Below are 25,395 nucleotides of genomic sequence, written 5' to 3' on the forward strand. Positions count from 1 at the left end.
TGCAAGCTGCCTCTCTCTTTGCCTCAGTGAGAAATGGTTACATTGACAGAGAGAAAGTCAGGATAACAGTGGCCTTAAGAAACCTGTTACTTATTGTGGCTTGTATTGCAGCTGGAAAACATGTTTATTTGCACTCCATTTGGTTCTGCTTCACTTGTAGTCTGTGCCCTAGCGCAACACTGCAATTGCTAAAACTACTGGGGGTTTAAATCCCAATCAAACTGGGCTGAAAGTTCAACAATATTAAGATATTGCAACCTAAATTTTGGGCTGAAGTTCCTAACTTGGTCTCTTAAAAACCATCCTGATAACACCTGAAAAAATAATTAATAACTGGTTGCTCTAATTTCTTCTGCTTAGAGTAAAAGATGAAATATTTCTCCTAACCAGTGATCCTCTAATCTTCTCTACAGGGACCAGAGTGTACAGCCCCCCAGAATGGATCCGCTATCACCGGTATCACGGCAGGTCAGCAGCAGTCTGGTCTCTGGGGGTCCTGCTGTATGACATGGTCTGTGGGGATATCCCCTTTGAACATGATGAGGAGATTATTAGGGGCCAGGTCTACTTCCGACAGAGGGTCTCTCCAGGTGAGTACTCTACTTTGTTGTGTTAAAGTTGCTTAGCCTGAATGTCACACTGACAAAGTGATAATATGATGCCATAGAAGTGCATCACCATCATTTCATGCAACCAGTGAGACGTGCAAGGCATGATTCTGTGATCTGGTGGTCCCTTCTTGTCTTAAACTCAATGAGATGTTTAATGCTATTGAATCCCAGCAAAGTGCTGGGGACCCCCCGCTCTCTTCTCTGCCTTAGACAGCTGCTTCAGAGCTCACTGTGGTAGTTCACTTCAGCACTTCACTCTCCTGCCACTTGCTGGGGTCTTTAATGTGGCTACTGCAGCTGGCTGCTGAAGCAGTCTTACAGAAGGTGGAAATGACAAACTATATTGAACCAATCGAGTAGCTCTCAGGTTTAATCATCTCACTGGGGAAGGGAAAGTTGATTTTTGCTCTTAGCCTGGGTATGAGTGGCAGGGGAGGATGGGCTGCTCATGGACTTGCATTGCAAATTTGGTCCCTTGTGTATTTTCGGAGTCTCCTTCCAAAGATGGGAGCTGGTTCACCCACATACTAGGGTGAGGGGAGTAACTAAGGAACCACACCTAGCCACAGCCATGGTAATCTGTCCTGTGAAGCAAGAAAGGCACATCCCAAAGCAGACTTGCAGATGCTAAAATAGGGAGGTTTGTAGGCTTCACAGACATTACTCGGCAGCGCATTCTCACTAACTGCTTGTTTTCTCTCCCCAGAGTGCCAGCACCTCATTAAATGGTGTCTTGCCTTGAGGCCCTCCGACAGGCCATCCTTTGAAGATCTTCTAAATCATTCTTGGATGCAAGATGTCCTCTTGCCACAGAAAACAGCAGAGATCCACCTGCACAGTCTAATTCAGGAGTCGGGCAAATAGCAGCTCCTCTCATCCATTGGGTGTAAAAAGAAAACTCTCACCAGTGACTGTCTGCCTGTTACATGGGAACATTCATATCTCATTCCAGAGCTCAGCTAACTGGAGAATCTTCTGAGAGGCTGGAGGTTACCATCCATCCCAGGTGGACTGGTCTTGAACTCGTTTGGTCCTGCCTTACTTGATGTCTTGCCAGTAGACGTTTTTGATGTCTTATGGGCACATCTGTGAGTGTCCCTGACCTGCTGAGTCCTGGAATATGAACTGAGCGAGGACCAGAGAATTAGTAAGAACGTTTTTTTTTTTTTTTATTTTATTTTGTTTTGCTTGGGGAAACTGGCTGTGGAGGGGGAGGGAAGGTACTGATTTGAATAGCTGTCTTATTCACTGTGTCACCATGTTCTGAGTGCTGGGGGAAATACTTGAATCTTCCTACACCTCTGCTTCTTCAAGATTCACCTGGGTTTATTTTATATTCCCCTTCTTAAGGAACAGGTCAGAAGCAGCCACGGGTGAAACCAATGCACCCTGGCTAGTTGTTTCCGAGGTATGCTGTTAGCGGGACCTTTCCTTCCTCAGCTCTTTGCCTTGAGCCTCAGAAGCCAGGGCGTCCTCACAGAGGCACAAACAATGCAACCCAATAGAGCTGTAAATGTGTACAGAATTATCCAGGAGCGAAGCTTGGTGTACAGAGGATTGTAGTTTATAATGGTAACGGTTTTACTCTTTTTGTTTTAACTTATTTTCAGGGGTTTGGGTTATTATTTGTTTGTTTGTTAAGGAAAATGTCCTAACCTGTAGGATAACTTATTTATTTATTTATGAATCGTGGGTTCAGAGCCCATGCCTGGCTTCCATAGCTGCTGAGCTGGTTTCCAGTTGGGGTCCCCTCCCCCCCGACTGCACTCCCTTCTTAGAATGCTCTGTTAATGTCTCACCACTGTGTGGAGTGGCCGACTGCTTCCCAGCTGTCTGTAAATAGATCCGGCTGCCGGTGTTCCTCTTCCATGCGTGTGTTCAGTTGTTTTAAAGGCATTTCCACCGGTATTTGTCTGGGCTGGGGAGGGACATCACATGCGCTTGTGTATATAGCACTGGTTTTGCCGAGCTGTTGGGGAAGGTACCCTGGACTCCAACACTGTCAAGCCTGTATATGTAATCAGTGTGTAGTCTGCTGCTTTTGTTAATAGTTAATCTTGTACAGGGGAAGTCAGAAATCCTATTTTTTTTATACATGCAGTTTTAAATAAAAATGAATCACTTGACATAACCTGAGACCTCTTCTCTTTCGGGTGGAGTAAAACTGCCAGTTTCACAGGGCAAAGAAGCGGCTCTGTCGAAACTCAGGACCCTTCCTAACGTGATCCGAACGCCCAGAGCACCACTAACACGCGCGGTTCTCAGAGCAGGAGATGAGTAAGCCACAGCCTGCACTACAGCTAGAGATAGCAGCCCAAACCACAAAAGCTTGCATTCACATGTCCTCAAAGCTGTGTCACTCAGGCCTGGTCTACACTAGGCGTTTAAATCGGTTTTAGGAGCGTAAAACCGATTTAACGCCAAAACCGTCCACACTAGGAGGCACCTTATATCGATTTTAATGGCTCTTTAAACCGGTTTCTGTACTCCTCCCTAACGAGAGGAGTAACGCTAGTATCGGTATTAACATATCGGATTAGGGTTAGTGTGGACGCTGATCGACGGTATTGGCCTCCGGGAGCTATCCCACAGTGCACCAGTGACCGCTCTGGACCGCAATCTGAACTCGGATGCAGTGGTCAGGTAAACAGGAAAAGCCCCGCGAACTTTTGAATATTTCCTGTTTGCCCAGCGTGGAGCTCCGATCAGCACGGGTGGCGATGCAGTCCAAAATCAAAATAAAAAAAGAGCTCCCGCATGGACCATGCGGATGTGATCGCTGTAAGGGCAGGCAAATCTGTTCTATCAGCGCTCCGTTACAGAAGATGAAATTCAGAATCCTTTTTTAAAAATCTCCAGACAGACGCCATAGCAGGGACTCAGCGCACTGCAGCGTGACAAGCGTAACGGAAAGCCAAAGAATCAAATGGACGCTCATGGACTGGAGGACTGAAGCTATCCCACAGTTCCTGCAGCCTCCGAAAATTATTTGCATTCTTGGCTGAGCTCCAAATGCTTCTAGGGTCAAACACAGTGTCCGCGGGTCAGGGCATAGCTTGGCAATCTACTCACCCACCACCACCCACCCCCAGAAGCGAAAGGTAAAACAATCCTCTGACTCTTTTACATGTCACCCTATCTTTACTGAATGCTGCAGATAGACGCGATAGTGCAGCACTCAACACCAACATCCTTGCTCCCCCCCCCCCCGCCATGGGCGGCTGATGGTACAATATGATGGAAATCCATCCTCATCATCAGCATCAGCTGATCGTACAAAAAGCTGGAAATCCATCCTCATGATCAGCCTCAGCTGATGGTACAAAAGGACTGGCAACCGTCCTCGTCATCAGCCTATTGGCCCTAATTTTTCTGGTGGATGGATGGTGCAATATGGCTGGTCACCATCCTCATCATAGCACCAGTGGTCTGAGCTCCCTCAGCCCACACCCTTCATGTGTAAAGAAAAGATTCAGTTGCCCCTGGACTAGCAGTGGGATGCTGGGCTTCTCTCCTACACACTGCTTAATGTCCTGTCTGGACTATCATAGCAGCTGGAGGCTGCCTTCCACTCATTTCTCACTAACAAGTCAGTGTGTCTTATTCCTGCATTCTTTATTAATTCATCACACAAGTGGGGGGACAATGCTACGGTAGCCAAGAAAGGCTGGGGGAAGAACGGAATCAACAGGTGGGGTTGTTACAGGAGCACCCCCTGTGAATAGCATACAGATAATAATTTCTGCAGGCTCTGACACAGAGCAGCTGTGCTCTCTGGTTCTATGATACGGTGGTTCTCTAGCACACTTGCCTATATTAGGCAGCACTGATTCTATTTTTAGAAACCAAAAAGGAGGGATTGACTCAGGGAGTCATTCCCAATTTTTGCTTTAGCCCCTGGCCAATCGGCCAGGGGCACTTATGACAGCAGCTAATGGTACAAAACGATGGAAGGTGCAATACGGCTAGTAACCAATCTTGGCTTTTGCGCCCCTGGCTGATTGGCCAGGGGCACTAGCAGCAAATGGTACAAAAGGACTGGTAGCCATGATCATCCGCAGTTCCAATTTATGGAAGGGTTTGGATGGTGCAATATGGCTAGTAACCATCTCTGCTGTCATGCAAAAGCAAAAGCATGCTTCTGTGTAGCGCTGCTGAATCGCCTCTGTGAGCGGCATCTAGTACACATACGGTGAGAGTCACAAACGGCAAAACAAGCTCCATGATTGCCATGCTATGGCATCTGCCAGGGCAATCCAGGGGAAAAAGGCGCGAAATGCTTGTCTGCCGTTGCTTTCCCAGACGAAGGAGTGACTGACGACATTTACCCAGAACCACCCGCGACAATGATTTTTGCCCCATCAGGCACTGGGATCTCAACCCGGAAGTTCCAAGGGCGGGAGGCTGCGGGAACTATGGGATAGCTAGGGAATAGCTACCCACAGTGCAACGCTCCAGAAATCGACGCTAGCCACGGACCATGGACGCACACCACCGATTTAATGTGCTTAGTATGGCCGCGCTCCACCCGATTTTATAAATTCTGTTTTACAAAACCGGTTTATGCAAATTCGGAATAATCCCGTAGTGTAGACGTACCTTCACATGCAGCGTTTTGGTTCAGCCCGTTAAAGGCGTCAGCTGTCAGTGTTGGAGCTGAACTTGTGCGCTGTCCAGTGTCCTGGTCCTGGCCATCTCTGGCAGCCCTCTTCACTGAACTGTGAGATCAAAGGTGTATGGCCGAGGCACGAAATATCTACATACTGTTTCCATTCGTGCCTAGTGGTGTGTGAATAAAGCAGGTAAACATCAGCGCTATATTGACGATGCAATATGTTACCCATGCATGTGGTACATTGGATGCTGACCATCAGTGTCAGGGCACAGTGTGTTTCAGTAACACAGATCCTGTGTGGCGGGCTCTGGAGGCAGTAATCTTCACATCCGTGAAGGGATTGTTAAAAGTTGCCTATTACGGATGTCTGATTTGTTAAGTACTATTACCATCAGCAGCCAGGCTGTGATTGGCCCAGAGCCACGGGGGCTGTTGGCGTCCAGGTTAGGAGAACTCGGTCATTTTTCACACTCTTCAGCACAAACATGCTGGGCTTCCCCTCGTTAAACTAAAGCGCCCACATGTTGCATGCGACTGCTGTTCGATTCAGCACTGCACAAGTTACTGTTCATACCGAGAGGCAAACTTAAAAACTCTGCTTTACCCTGGTGGAGCCAGGATCTGTTCTTTAACTGTTATGTTTCAGGGTGTCTGCCTGCGGGTTGAATGGAACAGCGTGCTCCACCTGGCTGTAATATTCATGGCGTTGTCTAAAACCTAGGCTGTTGGTTCAAGTGTGGGGCTGTGTAATGTTAAAAGATGGAGCAATGACTGCAAGCATTGTTTGCACAGTGCATTTCTTTTTAAAACCCTGTTGGTTGTAGCCTCCCGGGGAAATATTTTACCCTCTCGGTGCACTACCCATTTGCTGCTGCTAATCTCCAGCAAGGTGCCTGCCACCAAGTGAGCACTGGAGTTGCCTAGAGACTTCTAGGGATGGGTCTGGAGTACTAGCATGAGCAGCAGGATATAGGAGTTCTATTCCTGCACTGCAACTTCCTTGTTGTGTACCCTGGGCCAAGTCATTTGCTGCTCTATGCCTCAGTTTCCCCATCCATAAAGAGCCCCTCTGTACAGCCCTTGCAGGTCCCTTTGAGGAAAGGCGTTAGTGAGTTAATTTTGCTTTGTAGGTGGGTTGAACAAGAAAGCTCAGCTCCACGTCCCCAAACGCTGGGGGCTACTTAGCTCTGTCGCCTCCTGCTCAGAGCCGCATGGTAAGGGGGCGGGGCTGTGAGCTCAGGTCCTGATGGAGCCAGGCTGCTGCAGTGCTGTCCAGGGGCCAGGAAAGCTCCTGGACGCGGCGCGCTCTGAGGCTCTGGGAGAGGGGGGAGGTGGGAGTAAGCAGCATGTTAAGCCCCTCTGAGCTGGACACCCTCCTGACAGGCCCCCCCAGCCCTGAGCCCAGCTCCCCACCCAGCCCTGGGCAACAGCAGCGCCACCCCCAGGCAGCGCCAGCCCATTGGCACCAACCATCACCATCACCCAGCGACAGCCCATTATGTAATTGCAAATGTATATATACTGTCAAGGTTCCTTCCCCACTCTGAACTTTAGGGTACAGATGTGGGGACCTGCATGAACACCTCTAAGCTTAACTACCAGCTTAGATCTGGTTTTGCTTCCACCACTCCTAAATACTAACTCCCTTCCCTAGACAGTCTTGAGAGACTTCTTCACCAAGTCCCTGGTGAACACCGATCCAACCCCTTGGATCTTAACACAAGGAGAATTTAACCATCCCTCCTCCTTTCCCCAACCAATTCCTGGTGAGTCCAGATCCAATCCCCTTGGATCTTAAAACAAGGAAAAATCAATCAGGTTCTTAAAAAGAAGGCTTTTAATTAAAGAAAGAAAGGTAAAACTCATCTCTGTAAAATCAGGATGGAAAATAACTTTACAGGGTAATCAGATTCATAGAGCCCAGAGGAACCCCCTATAGCCTTAGGTTCAAAATTACAGCAAACAGAGGTAAATCCTCTTAGCAAAAAGGAACATTTACAAGTTGAGAAAACAAAGTTAAACCTAACACGCCTTGCCTGGCTGTTACTTACAAGTTTGAACTATGAGAGACTTGTTCAGAAAGATTTGGAGAACATGGATTGATGTCCGGTCACTCTTAGTCCAAAGAGCGAACACCACCAAAACAAAGGGCACAAACAAAAGCCTCCTCTTCCCCCCCCCTCCACAAGATTTGAAAGAGTCTTGTCCCCTTATTGGTCCTTTGGGTCAGGTGTCAGCCAGGTTACCTGAGCTTCTTAACCCTTTACAGGTAAAAGGATTTTAGTGTCTCTGCCCAGGAGGGATTTTATAGTATTGTACACAGGAGGGCAGTTCCCTTCCCTTTATAGTTATGACACACACATTAAAGCATTTAATGTTTTAAAATCATGTATTTCGTGTATACCTCTACCCCGATATAACACTACCCAATATAACACGAATTCGGATGTAACGCGGTAAAGCAGTGCTCTGCGGGGGGTGGGGCTGCGCACTCCAGTGGATCAAAGCAAGTTCGATATAATGCGGTTTCTCCTAGAATGCGGTAAGACTTTTTGGCTCCACAGGACAGCGTTATATCGAGGTAGAGGTGTATTTTCAAATTATTAAAAATTAATTTTCGAATGTATTTCACTGGTTATTTTTTACATTTCCAAATACATGACACTATAGTATTGCAACTTTTTTTTTATGGAAGGGGCCCCTGAAATTGCTTTGCCCCAGCCCCCCGAATCCTCTGGGCGGCCCTGGGCTCGGCTCACAAGCCACTTTCAGCCATACACTCAGGCAGGGCCACACCCAGCTGTAGAAAGACACAGACCCTGAGATCAGCTCTGGGAAGACTCAGCTGAAGGGGCTTGTCCCAGTACTCTGGTGCCCACCTCCTTTGGAGTACAGACCCAAAGGTTTTATGAAATTTGCCTCCTCCCTTGATGTGGAGAGAGGCATGCACAACTCTTTGCCCCTCCCCCCAGTTACTAATACTGGGTTATGGTACAAACAAGAAATAAGATTCTTAACTACAAGAGGTAGATTTTAAGTGGTTCTAAGAGATAGCAAACAGAACAAAGCAGATTACCTTAGTAAATAAACACAACATACAAACTAAGCTTTCCACACTAGATAGATAGGATCTACACTAGCAAATTCTCAGGCTGGCAGATTCTTAAGATTCTTTGTTGTGCAGCTTGGATTTCCCAGGTTTTCTTACACAGGTTAGGAATCTCTCTCCAGCTTGGGACCATCACTTCTCGTAGTTCAATCTTTGTCCCTCAGGTGTTTCCAGGTGTCTTATTGCAGGGAGCGTGAGGTCCCCCCAATGTCATTGTTCCCCTTTTAGCTCCTCTTCCCACTTGCTGGAAAACTCTTTTGCTGTGACCTGGGTCCAACAGTTCCCACTGTGTAGCGTTATCTCGAAGAGGTTTCTATGCTGTTTGCTGATAGAAACGATGCCAAACGGTTCTACGAAGTCGTCAGATCCTTGTACGGCCCTCGGCCCTCAGGGAGCTCCCCTCTACTGGACTCAGATGGTGCAACTCTCATTACTGAGAAGACTCTGATTCTACAGCGTTGGGCTGTGGCGCATCATGTCGAAGTTTGGGTGCCCTGACAGATTCATCCTGATGGTATGTCAGTTTCACGACGGCATGATGGCTCATGCTCTGGACGACGGAGAAGCTTCAGAGGCCTTTCCCGTCACAAATGGCATCAAGCAAGGGTGCGTGCTGGCACCAACCCTGTTCAGCATAATGTTTTCAGCCATGCTGTCGGATGCCTTTCAGAACAGTTCCTTGGGAGTCAGCCTGAGATACAGGACTGATGGGAAACTGTTCAACCTGCGAAGACTCCAGGCTGTCACCAAGATAAAGGAGACTGTGTTACGAGACCTCCTTTTTGCTGACGACTGTGCCCTGAATGCTGGATCAGAGCAGGAAATGCAAGCCAGCATGGACAAATTCACAGCAGCATGCGACAACTTCGGCCTCCTCATCAACACAAAGAAAACCGAAGTGATGTACCAGCCAGCTCTGAAAGCCCAACACCAAGAGCCTACCATCACAGTGAAGGAACAAAAGCTGCAAGCAGTGGACCAATTTACATATCTTGGCAGCACCCTCTCCCATGCAGTGACAATTGACATCGAGGTCAACTGCAGAATCGCCAAGGCAAGCTCCGCATTCGGCGGACTGCTGACTAACGTGTGGGACCACCGTGGAATAAGCCTTGCTACAAAGCTTAAAGTCTACCGAGCAGTAGTGCTAACTACCCTGATTTATGCCAGTGAGACTTGGACTGTATACAGGAGGCACGCTAGGCAACTGAATCACTTTCACACGACTTGCCTCCGCAGACTTTTGAGGATCCGGTGGCAGGACAGGGTGCCAGACACAGAAGTCCTCTCCAGAGCAGGACTGCCGTCACTTCACACCCTGCTTATGAAAGCCCAGACACGCTGGGCAGGCCATGTTGCAAGGATGCCAGACCATCGCATCCCCAAACAGCTCTTCTATGGTGAGCCTGTCTCAAGGAAAGCAATCGCACGGGGGACAAAAGAAGTGATACAAAGACACGCTGAAAGCCTCTCTTAAGTCCCTGGATATCGACACCACCTCCTGGGAAACCCTGGCACAAGACCGATCGACATGGCGTACGCTGATCCACCAAGGCTGCCAGATATCTGAAGCCAGAAGGACAACTATAGCACAAGAGAAGCGAGCACTCCGTAAAGCCAGAGCTGCAAATGCTGCAACGGTGGTGTCCACACATGTCTGCCCGACATGTGGCAGAACATTCCGTGCCTGTATTGGCCTTACCAGCCACTTGCGGACACACTGTGGACAGCCCACAACCCGTTAGATGTCAAGGTCCTCTTCGAAAACGATGGACGAACATCATCATCATCATCATCATCCTGCTGTTTGTGTGCATTTCCTCAATAAGCCATTGTTTGGCATTTTTACTGTTGTATCTGATAGGCTGTTTTGAACCTCACAACGTGTTTCAGGAACACATACATAGCTGAACTTCATAACTGCACATACAGCGATAGCACATACAATCCAATGAGACATTAATGTCTAGCAGATAAAGACTTTTACAATACCTTACAATATGTACTTTGTACAAAACATATCCTAATGACATGACAGTGGCAAATATTGGGGTGTCAGGGTGTCCCACCCAGATGTTCCTCCCACTCTGTCAAGCCCCTACTAACACTGTCTGGCTGCTTAGCTGCCATGTTGCAGTTCCTCTTTGGACACCTACCCCGTGAGATCTGCTCCCTCTCTGGTCCGGTTTCATACAGAGCTGCCCTGCCCTCCCCAGATAGTCACTCCTGTTGCCAGATGAATGGCCTTCTGCCATTTGGCATATCAAAGCCTGAGCAGCACTGGGGGGAAGCTTTCTGACATCTCTCCCACTGGCAGCTCCTTTCCACGCTAACCTTCCTGTTTGTGTCTAATCTCTGCGGGGCGAAGGACGAGGCCAAGAAACTCAAGTTCTTGGATTCCATCAGCACCCTTGGCAGCCTGTCTGCTTTTATGAACAAAGCCCTGCTAGTGGGAAAGATAAAGGTGAGTAAAACACACACTGGGGCTATGTTACCTGGCGGGTTTAGTGACTGGCCTGGAGATCTTTGCAGATTTGTCTAACTTCAGCTGCCAATCATTGGATCGGGTTAGACCTTTGTCTGTCAGACTGAAGAGCCCATTATCAAGTATTTGCTTCCCCTGTAGGTACTTACAGACTGTCATCAAGTCACCCTGTAACTGTCTCTTCGTTAAGCTGAACTGATTGAGCTCCTTGAGTCTCTTAGGCTACGTCTACACTACGGGACTATTCCGAATTTGCATAAACCAGTTTTGTAAAACAGATTTTATAAAATCGAGTGCGCGCGGCCACACTAAACACATTAAATCGGTGGTGTGCGTCCATGGTCCGAGGATAGCGTCGATTTCTGGAGCATTGCACTGTGGGTAGCTATCCCGTAGCTATCCCATAGTTCCCGCAGCCTCCCCCGCCCCTTGGCATTTCCGGGTTGAGATCCCAGTGCCTGATGGGGCAATAATCATTGTCGCAGGTGGTTCTGGGTAAATGTCGTCAGTCACTCCTTCCTCTGGGAAAGCAATGGCAGACAAGCATTTTGCGGCTTTTTTCCCTGGATTGCCCTGGCAGATGCCATAGCATGGCAATCATGGAGCCTGTTTTGCTTTTTGTGACTGTCACCGTATGTGTACTAGATGCCGCTGACAGAGGCGATTCAGCAGCGCTACACAGCAGCATGCTTTTGCTTTTGCATGATAGCAGAGATGGTTATCAGCCATACTGTACCATCTACCATACCATAAATTGGTAATAAGATGGGCATGGCTACCAGTCCTTTTGCACTGTTCCATTTGCTGCTGTCATAAGTGCCCCTGGCTGCTCTTAGCCAGGGGCGCAAAATTGGGAATGACTCCCTGAGTCAATCCCTCCTTTTTGGTATCTAAAAATAGAATCAGTCCTGCCTAGAATATGGGCAAGTGTACTAGATAACCGCTGTATCAGAGAACCAGAGAGCACAGCTGCTCTGTGTCAGATCCTGCAGAAAGTATGAGCTGTATGCTATTCACAGGGGGTGCTCCTGCAACAGCCCCACCTGTTGATTCCGTTCTTCCCTCAGCCTTCCTGGGCTACCGTAGCATTGTCCCCCCACTTGTGTGATGAAGTAATAAAGAATGCAGGAATAGACACAGTGACTTGTTAGTGAGATATGAGTGGAAGGCAGCCTCCAGCTGCTATGATAGTCCAGACAGGACAGTAAGGAGTGTGTAGGAGAGGAGCCCAGCATCTCTCTGCTAGTTCAGGGGCACTTGAATCTTTTCTTTACACATGAAGGGTGGGGGCTGATGGAGCTCAGCCCCCTGTTGCTATGACGACGATGGTTATCAGCCATACTGTACCATCTACCAGGAAAAATTAGGACCAGGCGACCTTGATCGACCGGTCCCAAGCAAGTTGGTATGGTTACCAGTCCTTTTGCACTGCCCCATGTGCCAATAGGCTGATGATGAGGACTGGTACCAGTCGTATTGTACCATCAGCCAGCCATAGCGTGGGGGGAGCAAAGAAGTTGGTGTTGAGTGCTGCACCATCGCGTCTATCTGCAGCATTCAGTAAAGATAGGGTGACATGTAAAAGAGTCAGAGGATTGTTTTCCCTTTCGCTTCTGGGTGTGTGTGTGGGGGGGTGAGTAGATTGCCAAGCTATGCCCTGACCCACCGCGGACACTGTGTTTGACCCTAGAAGCATTTGGAGCTCAGCCAAGAATGCAAATACTTTTCGGAGGCTGCAGGAACTGTGGGATAGCTTCAGTCCTCCAGTCCATGAGCGTCTATTTGATTCTTTGGCTTTCCGTTACGCTTGTCACGCTGCAGTGCGCTGAGTCCCTGCTATGGCGTCTGTCTGGAGATTTTTAAAAAAGGATTCTGAATTTCATCTTCTGTAATGGAGCTCTGATAGAACGGATTTGCCTGCCCTTACAGCGATCACATCCGCATGGTCCGTGCTGGAGCTCTTTTTTTATTTTGATTTCGGACTGCATCGCCACCCGTGCTGATCGGAGCTCCACGCTGGGCAAACAGGAAATATTCAAAAGTTCGCGGGGGCTTTTCCTGTCTACCTGACCACTGCATCCGAGTTCAGATTGCGGTCCAGAGCGGTCACTGGTGCACTGTGGGATAGCTCCCGGAGGCCAATGCCGTCGATCAGCCTCCACACTAACCCTAATCCGATATGTTAATACCGATACTAGCGTTACTCCTCTCGTTAGGGAGGAGTACAGAAACCGGTTTAAAGAGCCATTAAAATCGATATAAGGTGCCTCCTAGTGTGGACGGTTGTGGCGTTAAATCGGTTTTACGCTCCTAAAACCGGTTTAAACGCCTAGTGTAGACCAGGCCTCACTATCAGGCATGTTTCCCAGTCCTTCAGTCACTCTTGGGGCTGTTCTCTGACCCCCCCTCCAATTTATCAACATTCTCCTTGAATTGTGGGCACCGGACCTGGACACAAGATCCCAGCAGCGGTCGCACCAGTGCCAAATACAGAGGGAAAATAACCTCTCTAACAACTGGAGATTGCCCTGTTTGTACATCCCGGGATGGCATTAGCTCTTTTGGCCCCAACTTCGCACTGGGTGCTCATGGGCAGCTGATTACCATGACTGCCAAGTCTTTTCCAGAGTCACCGCTTCCCAGGTTAGAGCCCCCCATGCTGTGGGTGTGGCCTGCCATCTTTGTTCCTAAACATATAACTGTATTGAAATGTAGATTGTTCCCTTGCACCCAGCTTCCCAAGTCACCGGGTCGCTCTGTGTACGCCAGTCTCCCTGCCCAGAGCCCCAGCACTCCGCAGTCAGTGCCCACTAGGGAACTAGCAACAAATCTGCTCCATAGATTTGGAAAGTCTTTGCTCTCCAGCGCTGCAGAAAGCTTTCCAGAGCTAACCTCCCTTCCCTGAACGTGGGACAGCGTGGGCTGGTGGGTGGTCCAGTGGGCTGGGCTCAGCACACCGGGGTTCTACTCCCAGTTCTGCAGTAAGACCTCGGGCAAGTCACTCCCCCCTCTGTGCCTCAATTTCCCTCCCATGTCTTGTCTCGTCTAGTTAGCTCGTGAGCTCTCTGGGGCAGGGACTGGCTCTCACTGTGTGTGTGCAGCACCGGGCACAAGGGGGCCTGATCTCAGGTGGAGTCCTTGGGTGCTAATGCTGATGGAGCCTTTGCAGAGCACTGGCGCGTGACACTGGGGCACTGAGCACAGGCCCCTCACTGCGCTCCCCAGCTGGAGCCCTGCACACCATCAAGCCTGCAGTAGGACGACCTGGCTGCCGAGCCCACGTGTTGCAGGCCCTGCGCTTTGCTCCCCAGTCGGAGCCTTGCAGGAGCTTGGAGCCTAGCTGGCATTTCCCCACATTGTCTCCTCAGGAGCTGATTGATCACGAGTCCGTCGACTCCCTGACCGGCGTGATGCGTCAGCAAGCAATGCTCGCCATCATGAAGCTGAGGTACCCAGCCTGCCCTGCCCAGCCCCAGCCAGTGCCACGTGCAGCCAGCCACGCCAGCCACTTGGCATGGCCAGTTTTCCAGGGCATTCCCCCCTCTGCTCCTCCCCCATCTTCTGATTCCCCCAGGAAATGTGGCACCAGATGATGGTGCTGGTGCATGTGGACTGGCACCAGTGGGTAGGTGGTGGAGGATCCTTCGGTGCCTGGTGACTTCTCCACGTGGCCTTATGAAGATATGGGGGAGGGAGCGTGGGAGGCAGGACCGGTCCCCTCTGGGGGGAGAGGGGCTGTTAGGTGCTGCTGGAGCGGAGCGACTGGAGTCGCTATCAGCTGTGCCAGCTGTGTCACACTGGCAGCTCAGCGACTCCCAGTGGCTGAGAGGCTGAGCCCTGGCACTTGGCACTGCCTGTGCCATGGGGGGCTCTCTCTCAGTGCTGCTAACACCCTGCTCTGAGCTTCCCAGAAGCCTGCCCATCAGGCCTCTGGAAGGTGATGGATGCTGCGGGCTGGAGCTGGGCTCTCGCTGTTGGCTCAATTAGTTCCCCAGGAATGGGAAGGGGAGGCGGGGCAGGAGCTGGAGCAGCTCTCCCCACTGGGCACTGGCTTCCTGACAACGGGGCAGGCGATGGCATTGGCCATGATCCCGTCTCTGCGGGGGTGAGAAGGGGAGGGCTTTGCGTCAGCAGTGGGCGTAGCTGTTCCTCACTGGCTGCCGCCTGCCACGAGGGGCGCGGCTCTGTCCTGCAGGGGCAGCTCAAGTAGTCACCTGGCACCTCATTGCATGTGCTGGGGCCATGCTCTGGCAGTGGGGGTGAAGAGGTTAATGCTGTCTGGGCTGTCCCCACCTTCCTGCCCCCCTGCACACAGCTGTGTGCCCTGTCCAGCAGGCTGAGAGCAATGGGCAGGGGCAGGGCTTAGATCCCTGCTTCGGTTCTGCCCTTAGTTCGACCCCCCCCCCCCGCCCAGTGTAGACCAGGCCTTAGTATAGACTCATAACTATGTACCATCTGTTGCCAGCAAGGGGCATACTGCCCTCTATAAACAGCCTCCTCTCCCAATTTTACAACAATTGAATTTGAATAGATTGTATAGTATAGCTAATATGATATTTTTTGCACATACAGCTACCATTGGAAATACTGTTGAAACAGATGGTAGCAGTCGGCATTCACTACACTCAGATTCTGTAAGTTATTGAAACATACCGAATATAAATCTGTTTTGAAGTGAGCACCTTCAATTTAACCTTAAGAATACTGTACAACACAAAAGACAAGAATGTTCACTGTAAGGGGATTCTACTTATTTTTACATTTCCAAAAAGCAATCATCACACATATCTGAGTGAATGAAGATGAATAAGACAACATAGTGACTGAGAAAACAAAAAGATTGTTGCCCTCTTTAATATTTAACTATATAGTGTAATAGCCACATCCCTCCATTCCTTCATCCAGGCAAAAGGCTGAGAAAATAGATGTGCTTTGCATCATGCCCTGAGTCAATAGACTCTGGCTCTGTTAGTAAATATCCAAACTGAGGGTCCTCTAGTAGGAATTCCTCAGCTCCAGAGATTCCAGATGTAGAGATTTTTTTTAACCAGTGTCTAAGTTGTCTTCATCTGCCATTGTATATATATGGACAGATGAAGAGAGAATTAACACTAATTCTGTAGTAAAAAAATTGAATTATACCTACACACAACCCTTTATTATTCCTTTAGTGAGTCTTAAAAGTAACAGGATGGCACATACTTCCTCTGTTACCACATGTTGGAGTTCACGATATTCTGCTTATTTATTTAAATATACTATTTCTTCCCCCCCAAAATCCTGGTTTCTATTTAAAAATAGGACTAAACTATATTTTAATATAAAGTCCAATTATAACACCTCATGCAATAACTGTCAAAATGCCATAACCTGCAAATTTTCCACTTCTGTCCCTCAGTTTATTCTGGAAGAGCCATCATATTTTGATAAGAATAGACAAAGCAGCACTGTTGTCAACAGCCTCAACAAAGAAGAAAATACAGATTAAAGTGTTGGTGAAATCAACCCTTCTCCTCCAATTGTCCTGGTGATCCTAATCATTCCAGAGTGCCTATATGATTCTGGTAGTGTCAGTCTCGTACCCACACAGACCTTCAGGGGGTCCTTACTCTGCCCCATTCTTGCAGTGCTTGGCTCATGACAGGAACCTCCTTTAAAAAAAAAGGAGGAAAAAGACATTTGTGACAGTGAGCCTTATACTTTAACTCTAGTACTTAATAAAGCAGCAGCGCCAACATAAATTACTATGGAAGATGTGACAGCTTCTAAATGTTATGTAGGTCACAGGAGATATTGGCTAAGAAGGTACCCCTACAGCCATCCAAGATTCACGAGTCCAACATATGCCTACCACAACGGATGGTGTACCTCATCCAGTTTCACTCATAATGTCGTCCCCGTTCCCTGGCACATAAATCAGTGCCATAGCTAGTCATTTGAAGGGCATCAGCATCTCTTGTGTTCCTGAAAAAAACACTTATTTCTTCAATTTGCTAGGTTCTCCACCTCAGGCTATGACAACTGAATATCATTCCTCCTAAATAAAACTTTCAGACTAAAGAATTGCATTGTTTGATGATCTTCCAAACATGGTTCAAAACACAATGGGGGGGCGGGGGACAGATGATACATGGTTTCCTGGAGGCTTGGATGTAGAAATGCTAGGAATTGATCTGTGATAAGTGTAGGGTGGTATTGGTTTTGCAGTCTTTCAGCTAGGCAGACTGGACTTTTTTTTTTGGCAACACCTAAAGCACTGGATGAAGCGCTACCAGTTAAATTTTTGTTTCAAAGTACAGAAATGTCATATAGTTCATATAAATTAACTTAAATTCATGTGAAATGTATTTTTAAAATGTTTCCCTCTTCAAACAGAATACGTCTTTGGCAGCTCAAGGACAATCCATTGGTGTGTCAGTCTTATGAAGGGTTAAAGTGCTCCAGCACCATCAGCTACCACACAAAAAATCCAGGCAGAAGTCTTTGAAGGAGAAGAGGTTAGAGTCTACTATACCCAAATACCCTAATGGATTTTTGGGGGCGGGGATAATTGATTCCCTTTTCATTGTGAAAACTAGTTTGTTCAGGTTTATCTCCTTAGTGTTGTTCTACACAAATATCGTTACAGAACTGAATTTCTCTTAGAATAGAGAGTAGCATTAGCAGTATGGAGTTTACAAAGCAGTATTTGTATTTTTCTAGTAAACTTTTCAAAGCTATCAATTAAAATGTTTGTCTCATATGTTTGTCTATACAATAATACATAAGTAAACTGACAACATATACTGTTATTAAAAATTTTATGAAACAAATTTGAGCACTGCACCTCATTTGCACAAAGCGCTTATTTAGAGTCACCCAAACCCATACCATGACTTAGTGGCAGTTAGTAATCGAAAACAATCCTTTTACCATCAAGAAGCCTTTTCTGTGGCAAGGACAAAACTATGTGATTAGATAGTAGAAGGAGAACCAAGGGAGGACAGCATCACTGAAGACAAGATTTCAGAAAAAAGAAAATGGTTGCCAGTAGTTTGAGAAGCAAATTAAATTTGGTTTTTTTTTTGTTTTTTTAAAGACAGGAGAGACTAAAGAACGCTTGTGTTTGAGGGGAAAGAGTCAGAAGAGAAGGGTAAGGGGGGGGATGTGAGAGATAGGAGATGAGGTAGGGTCTCTGGGGCAAATAGAGGGGTTACAGGAGAGAAGATGAGAAAAAGTTATCTTTTCCATAACTGGTGTTCTTCAAGATGTTGCTTATGTCTAGTCCACAATAGGTGTGCGTGCTTGCCACATTTCCCCTAGCAATACCCGTAGGGGAGCGCCTCAGCGACCCCTGGAGTGGTGCCTCTATGGTGCGGTGTAAGGGGTGCTGTGCGCTTCCCCCCACCCTCAGTTCCTTCTTGCCAGACAACTCTGAAAGAGGGGAAGGAGGGCGGGACATGAGCAACACATCTCGAACACCAGTTACGGAAAAGGTAACTGTCTTTTCTTCTTCGAGTGATTGCTCATGTGTATTACACAATACGTGATTCCAAGCTGTATCTGTTGGAGATAGGTAGGAGTTCACAAGTTCCCAGGATGGAAGACAGCTCTGACAAACCTGGCATCATCTCTAATGCAAGGTGAACGTGTGAACTGAAGACCACGTGGCAGCCCTACAAATGTCCTGAATGGGGACATAGGCCAAAAAGGCAGCCAGTGAGGCCTGTGCCAGAGTTGAGTGCGCCTTCACAATTTGTGGCAGAGGGATTTCCGCCAGGTCATAACAGGTACAGATGCATGAGGTGATCCAGTTGAAGAGCCACTGAGTGGAGATCAGCCGACCTTTCGCGCTCTCGGCCGAGGCAACGAACAGTTGCGAGGACTTTCTGAACAGCTTAGTCCGTTCCAGGTAGAAAGCCAGAGCCCATCTCTCATCCAGCGTGTGGAAGCAGCGCTCCTCACTGGATGAATGGGGCTTGGGGCAGAGGACCGGCAGAAAAATGTCCTGACCAATGTGATAGGTGGAGACCACCTTTGGGAGGAACGAGGGGTGTGGGTGGAGCTGGACCTTATCCTTATGAAACACCATGTATGGGGGCTCAGAGGTCAGGGCCCTGAGCTCCAAGACCCACCTAGCTGAAGTGATCACGACCAGGAGCACATGACTAACAGCTCCAACAGGGACCCCATGAGATGGGCCAACATCAAGTTTAGGTCCCACTGCGCCTAACATATGGGAGGAGACGATCCTTAAGGAATCCACCAGTCACAGCATGGGAGAATACCGTGTGGCCCTGTACCAGTGGATGGAAGGCCAATATGGCCACCAGGTACACCTTGACTGATGAGGGTGCCAGGCCCTGGGATTTAAGGTGAAGGAGGTAGTCCAGGATAAGCTGGATTGGGGCGGCCACCAGGGAAATGCCCTACTCATCCGCCCATCTGGAAAACCGAGACCACTTTGCCAAATAGGCTTGGTACGTGGAGGGCTGCCTGCTTTCTAAAAGGATGCGCTGAACCCTTTCTGAGCACATCCTTTCCTCCCTACCTAACCACTGAGCAGCCACACCATGAGGTGGAGTGCCACTAGGTTGGGGGTGGAGGCGGCGGCCCTGATCTTGGGAGAGCAGGTCCAGGCAGGACAGCAACAGCCACGGCAGGGCAACCGCCAGGCCTATGAGGGTCCTGTACCAATGCTGTCTGGTCCATGACGGGGAAATCAGAAGGATCTGGGCCTTGTCCGTCTATCTTTTCCAAGACCTTGCTGATCAGCGGGAATAGGGGAAAGGCATAGAGAAACTGGCCTGACCAGGACAGGAGGAAGGCATTGGAGATAGTGCTCTGTCCCAGCCCCCACCGGCGCAGAACCAGAGACAGCGACGGTTCTGCCAAGTTGCAAACAGGTCCACCTGGGGAGTTCCCCACACTTGGAAAAGTCTGTGCACCACCTCTGGGTGGAGAGACCACTCGTGCTGAGAAGAGAAGTCCCTACTCAAGTGATTCACCGGCGCGTTCTGGGGACCCAGCCGATGGAAGGCCTGTAGGCAGATGTCGTGAGCTATACAGAAGTCTCACAGCCTGAGGGCTTCGTGGCAGAGGATCTGGCCCCACCTTGCCTGTTGTGGTAGAACACTAAGGCCGTGTTCTCTGTGAGGACCCTGACCACTCGGCCCTCCAGGTGCGAGTGGAAGGCTGTGCGAGCGGAAGGCTATGCATGCCAGTTGTACTGCCCTGAGCACCTTTACGTTTATGTGGAGGGTCAGATCCCAAGTGGACCACAGACTTTAGGTCTGAATGTCCCCACATGGGCCCCCCCATCCCAGGTCTGACACATCTGACACCAGCTCCAGGGCCTGTCCCTGAACGGGACCCCTTGGAGCATGTTTCTCAGGAAGGACTACCACCCTAGGAAGGTGCTCACTGGTTCAGGTATCGTGAGGACTTTGTCCATCCTGTCCCTGGCCTGGGAGAACTCCGAGGCCAACCAGAGCTGGAGGGGCCTCATCCTGAGTCTGACGTGACGGACCACATACGTGCACGCCGACATATGACCCAAGAACTGGAGGCACGCTTTGGCTGTTGTCACCAGAAACCTTGCAACCGTGTCAATGAGCACCTTCAGGGTGTTGAACCTGTCTGGTGGGAGGGAAGCTCTGGCCAACAAGGCATTCAGGGCCACGCCACTAAACTCTATGCCTTGAACTGGGACTAGTGTGCATTTGATGTTTACCAATAGGCCCAAAATGGTGCACATGGACAGGAGCACCACATGATCCCCCAGCTGCAACCGGGAGGTGCTCTTGACCAACCAATCGTCCAGATAGGGGACGATCTGGACCCCCCAGCACCTGAGGTAGGCCGCCACCACAGACATACATTTCATGAATACCCTGGGGGCAGTGGACAGGCCAAATGGGAGGACCGTAAATCGGTAGCGCTCCTACCCGAGGTCAGCCATGGCCACTCCGGGAGGAAAGCACACAACCGACTGGAGAAGGGAAGCTTTATTGGGGGTGGATCCCTGATGAGAACTGTCTGGGTGCCCCCAGGCGTCCCATCAAAACCGCCTTTTCCCCACATGCTTGCCCTTGGAGGACCCAAGCTGGGAGGCAGGGCGAGACTTCTTAGAAGCGATCTTATATTTTGGGTTGGTGGCCTGAGCGGGAGTCTGCTGCGGCTTGAACTTAGTTTTAGCTGAAATCTGGAGACCCAGAGTCGGGAGAGTCGTGTGGGAGTCTGTCAGGCCATGCAGCTTTGTATCCATTTGTTCTGCAAACGGAGCTTTGCTGTCAAACGGGAGGTCCTCGCTGGACAGTCCAGAGGGCTAGAGCCACGACACCCTTCTCATGGACACTGCTGAGGCCATGGACCACGAGGCTGTGACCGCTGCATCCAAAGCTGCCTGCAAGGTTGCCCTGGCAGCCACTCTACCCTCCTCCACCAGTGCTTTGAACTCCTTTCTGTCATGCTCCTAGAGGGAGTCCTCAAACTTGGACAGGGGACCCCACAGATTGAACTCATACCGGCACAGGAGAGCCTAGTGGTTCACCACCCATAACTGGAAGCTCAAGGATAAATAAATTTTCCTTCCAAAAGAGTACAGCCGCCACGAATCTTTATTTTTCGAGGTAGGGGCTGGTTGGCCCTGTCGCTGTAGTTGACCGACTCAACCACCAGGGAGTTAGGAGCAGGGTGGGTGTATAACTATTCATACCCCTTGGTGGGTACAAAATACTTGCATTCCGCTCTTGGAGATGAGGGGCAAATGAGTCCGGTGTTTGCCACAAGGAATTTGAAATTTTTGCCACCCGTTCATGGAGAGGCAAGTCCACCCTGCCCAGTGCCAAGGAGGACAGCACAACAAACAGGGAACCCAAGGGCTCCTCCATCTCCTCTGCTTGGAGGTAGATGCTTGATGCCACCCTTTTTAAAAGTTCTTGGTGGGGCCTAAAGTGCTCCTGGGGGACGAAGGGAGGAGGGGCTGTAATCACCTCATCTGGGGAGGGCAAGGAGGCTACGCAGTACTTTGGGTGTCCACCGGCACCGGAAGGTCCACCTCCTGGTCAGTCTCGGGCACGGTGCCGAAGATGTACGTCCCACCGACTCACTCCTTCCTCAGAGGTCTGGAGAGGGAGGCCGATGGATCTTCTGAGGCTCCGGCCATTGAGCAAGCCCCCACCAGTGGCCGCGTCAGAGGCCACGGTGCCCACTGGTACCACTGGGCCACCCATGGGTCCCAGTGCCACTGCATCTGCTGTGGCACCAGCAGGCCTCATCCATCAGTGGACAACTACGAAGGGAGGCCGGGTTGACATATGACCTGCCGCTGTCCACAGACCGGGAAGCGTGGCGGTGCCAGGAGCCGTGCCAACCACAGGACCGCAATCCCAACATGGAGGACCAGTACCATCCTTAACAGCTGCTCCGCGATCAGCTCCGGTGGGTGGACCTGCGACAGCAAGATGCCAGCCATCAACGCCCAGGGCTGTGGAGGCAGTGCCGTGGCAGCATCCTGGATCAGGAGGCCAAACAGGAACGATGTTGATGTCCATGCCATGACCAGCTACGATAACCCCTCTGAGACAAGGACCTTTGGTGACGTCTGCCTTGGTCCCGTCGGTGTTCGCTTCTTGAGGTGGAGTGGTACCAAGATTCTTGGTCAGATGGAACTCAGCCAGACAGCCTGGTGGGCATCGAGGGCGATCCACGTGGACTTTGCCCTGAACCATCACTGGGCACCGAACGGCATCAGGAACATTCCCTCAACTGAGACCGGTACCGAGCTGGGGGTGACTGCGGAGATTCCAGCGGTGGCTTGCCTCTGGAGCACGGGGCTGACATCTGCGGTGCTCCTGGTACTGGCATGGACATAACATCCTGGGCCCCTGCAGGGCCTCCAGCGTGAAGGGCATCTGGACATCAGGGGAGGCCTTCTCCGACTGGGCCGGGCTACTCTGCTCAATTTGAGTCGGAGACCTAGTGGCTGGTGGGGATTGAGGACTGCCCTATATGGGTCTAGCCTCTGTCCCGGGTTTACTCTGGTGCAATGGCGAAGAAGACTTCTTTCTAGCCTTCTTGGTGTGCCCTGCGGACAGGGAGCAGTGCCGACTAGTCGATGGTGCCAAAGGGTCACCACACACCGACACTATGGTGCCCGGTGCCAACTTGGAGCGACGCGCGGAGCTAGGGTCAGGACCAACTCCATCAGAATAGCCCGGAGCCTAATGTCCCTTTCTCTCTTGGTCCAAGGCTTAAACGACTTGCAAATCTTGCAGTGATTGCTGAGATGGGTTTCCCCCAAACAGCACAGTCTGTGTGCGGATCACTCAAGGGCACAGAATGCCTACAAGTATCGCGTGACTTAAAACCTGGGGCACGGGGCATGCCCTGGCCTGGGTGCTCTAACTAAACTAAAACTAACTAACTACAGGTACCATACACTAAATGAACAAGCAGTTTTGGGGATGAGCTACAGCAAAGCTGGAGCATAGCACTTCCAAAGCACCTTCACTGGTGGCAAGAAGAAACTGAGGGTGGGGGGAGCGCGGAGCACCCTTTATACCATGCCATCGAGGGGTCACTGAGGCCCTCCCCTACGGATACTGCTAGGGGAAAAACTTCCAGGACTGGTGCATGTGGCGAGCACACACCCCTATTGTGTAATAAACATAAGCAATCACTCAAAGAAGAAACATGTCAGAGGAGAGGCCCTTAGTGTAGCCACACTGGGAGCAGCCCAAGGAACAAAAGTGTAAGCTGTTACAACAGGGGCTGTTCGGTCTCAATTGATCTATTTGCAGAGGCCACACTTCTGAGAGGGCAGAAGAGAACTGCATGGCTTTGCTTACCCTCCTCTTACTCTGGCCCATCATACACATATATTGAAGGATGGGCTGCACTGGTTCTAACTGTGCTGAGACTGCTCTGAACACTACAGAAGATCCACTGCGGAAGATCTAGAGATACCCAGGTTTTAACCTCTATATTTGAAAGAGAGATTCTGACCAAGTAATAAGAGAGGCACTTACTTCCTGTTATATGTGTATCTCAGTGGAAAACAAGGAGAAAAATGGAAAGAGAAAATGACAGGAAATTTGGTAATTGTAGTAAAATAATAAAAAACATGCAAAATAAAAAATTATACAGGTTAAAAAAAGGGTACTCCCTTGCTGCTCTGCACTGTCAGGGAGACAATGTTCTAGGGCAGGAATGCAATGGGATACTTTTCCAGCAATTTACAGCTATAACTACCTCCTACAATATAAGAAGGGAAAGATCTACCCATCTGTGGTGGAACAGACATCTCCAGAGAGAATCTGAATGATCTGATCTTTAAGACCCTAATTCAGCAAGGTACTTTAGCATGCTATTTAGTTCCACTGAAGTAAGGGCCTACGGTTTGATCCTGCAACCAAGGCTAAGAACACTTAATTGGACCAGAAAGCTTTCAAATAGTAGTTTTGGACCAGGAATCAGAAATACAGTATGATCCCAGGTATCTATGAGCTTAAAAGTCCTACCCCTACAGTTGTTATAATTAATTTGTATATGGCTCATGTTTATAGATTGACTTTTGGAAGGTTGCAGCCTGCCAAGAGGATGGGCTTGTCCTCATTGCTAGATAACTATGAGTTGAAGCTCTGAACCTGCATCTAGAATTCACAAAGAGACACAACTAAGGAAATTTTCTGTTGTTGGAGTAAATACCTTATACCAGAGAAAGACCACAGTTTTTAAATTATACTCAACATCACTATTGTCCTTCACAGTGTACACTACCAATTGTTGAACCTTTGGAACTCTCTCATAAAAGCAGCACTGTTGGACTGTAACTGGGTGATAGCGGCTAAGACCTAATACAGCTGATACAGAAAAAAATTGAAAAGGGGCATATTTATAAATTTTGACCATAAAAAGTTAAAATCTCAATCAGTACATATAGAGTGATTAAGGTGGAGCCCATTCAAAAAACAAAAGGGCAGTGGGACTCTCCAACTATACCTTTAAACCCCACTATCTCCTAATACAAGAGGCAGGGAGGGAACACAAGAAAAATACTTCTGGAAACTTAGCACAATCTGGGTATTATAAGTTTACTTATTTTCTATAACTTCCATTTCATGATTCAACATTTCTGGTGTAGGTAATATACATCAGTAAATTAGAACTATCACCTTTTGTGATTTGAATGTAACACAGAAATGGTTCAAACCTCATCAGATCTTCGTAATCCCTGTAAACACCCCCATCTTACTGCAAAACTCTTCAGCGGGTATCTGCATGCATTTCTCCTTGCTTGCTAGGGAACAGGAGGTCACTAGAGGAAACAAGCAGTGTTACTGCCACCAAGGACCATATCTGGAACCCAGACATGTGGAGCCAAAGTTTGTATTTTTGGTACCGAGATAACTGGTTCGGTAACAACCACAAAAATACAACAAAGGATATTCTCAAGATAGCAGATAAAGTTAGCAGTAGTGCATTAAAAATACTCTGAAACCAACATGTGAAATATATTCAGGAGTCCTCACTTGGAAGTAAGACAGTAGGAATATTCCATTCTTAAAAAAATAAATAAAAAAATAAAAAGTGT

The 25,395-nt window shown here is 49.1% G+C and overlaps 1 protein-coding gene and 1 long non-coding RNA gene across 4 annotated transcripts in view; both read left to right on the plus strand.

Annotated features, from left to right (window-relative positions):
- Positions 1–25,395, plus strand: part of LOC120403696 (TBC1 domain family member 22B-like) — a 79,720-nt gene that overhangs the window by 30,906 nt on the left and 23,419 nt on the right. The window contains exons 10-11 of one of the 3 annotated variants that reach the window (XM_039535197.1): positions 414–590; positions 1,318–2,738. The exons of 1 other annotated variant lie outside the window; for it this stretch is intronic. In XM_039535197.1, coding sequence (XP_039391131.1) covers positions 414–590; positions 1,318–1,353 — 213 coding nt within the window. In that variant the 3' untranslated portion in view covers positions 1,354–2,738. Of the gene's footprint in view, positions 1–413; positions 591–1,317; positions 2,739–25,395 lie in introns of those variants that run through there. One more of the 3 variants, XR_005597674.1, reaches the window with a different exon arrangement.
- On the plus strand, positions 14,084–17,310 carry LOC120403700. Its single transcript, XR_005597678.1, has 3 exons — positions 14,084–14,268; positions 15,393–15,454; positions 17,196–17,310. It is a non-coding gene; the product is annotated as an uncharacterized LOC120403700 (long non-coding RNA).

Source organism: Mauremys reevesii, linkage group 4 (genome assembly GCF_016161935.1).
Source record: "Mauremys reevesii isolate NIE-2019 linkage group 4, ASM1616193v1, whole genome shotgun sequence".
Lineage (NCBI taxonomy): Eukaryota > Metazoa > Chordata > Testudines > Geoemydidae > Mauremys > Mauremys reevesii.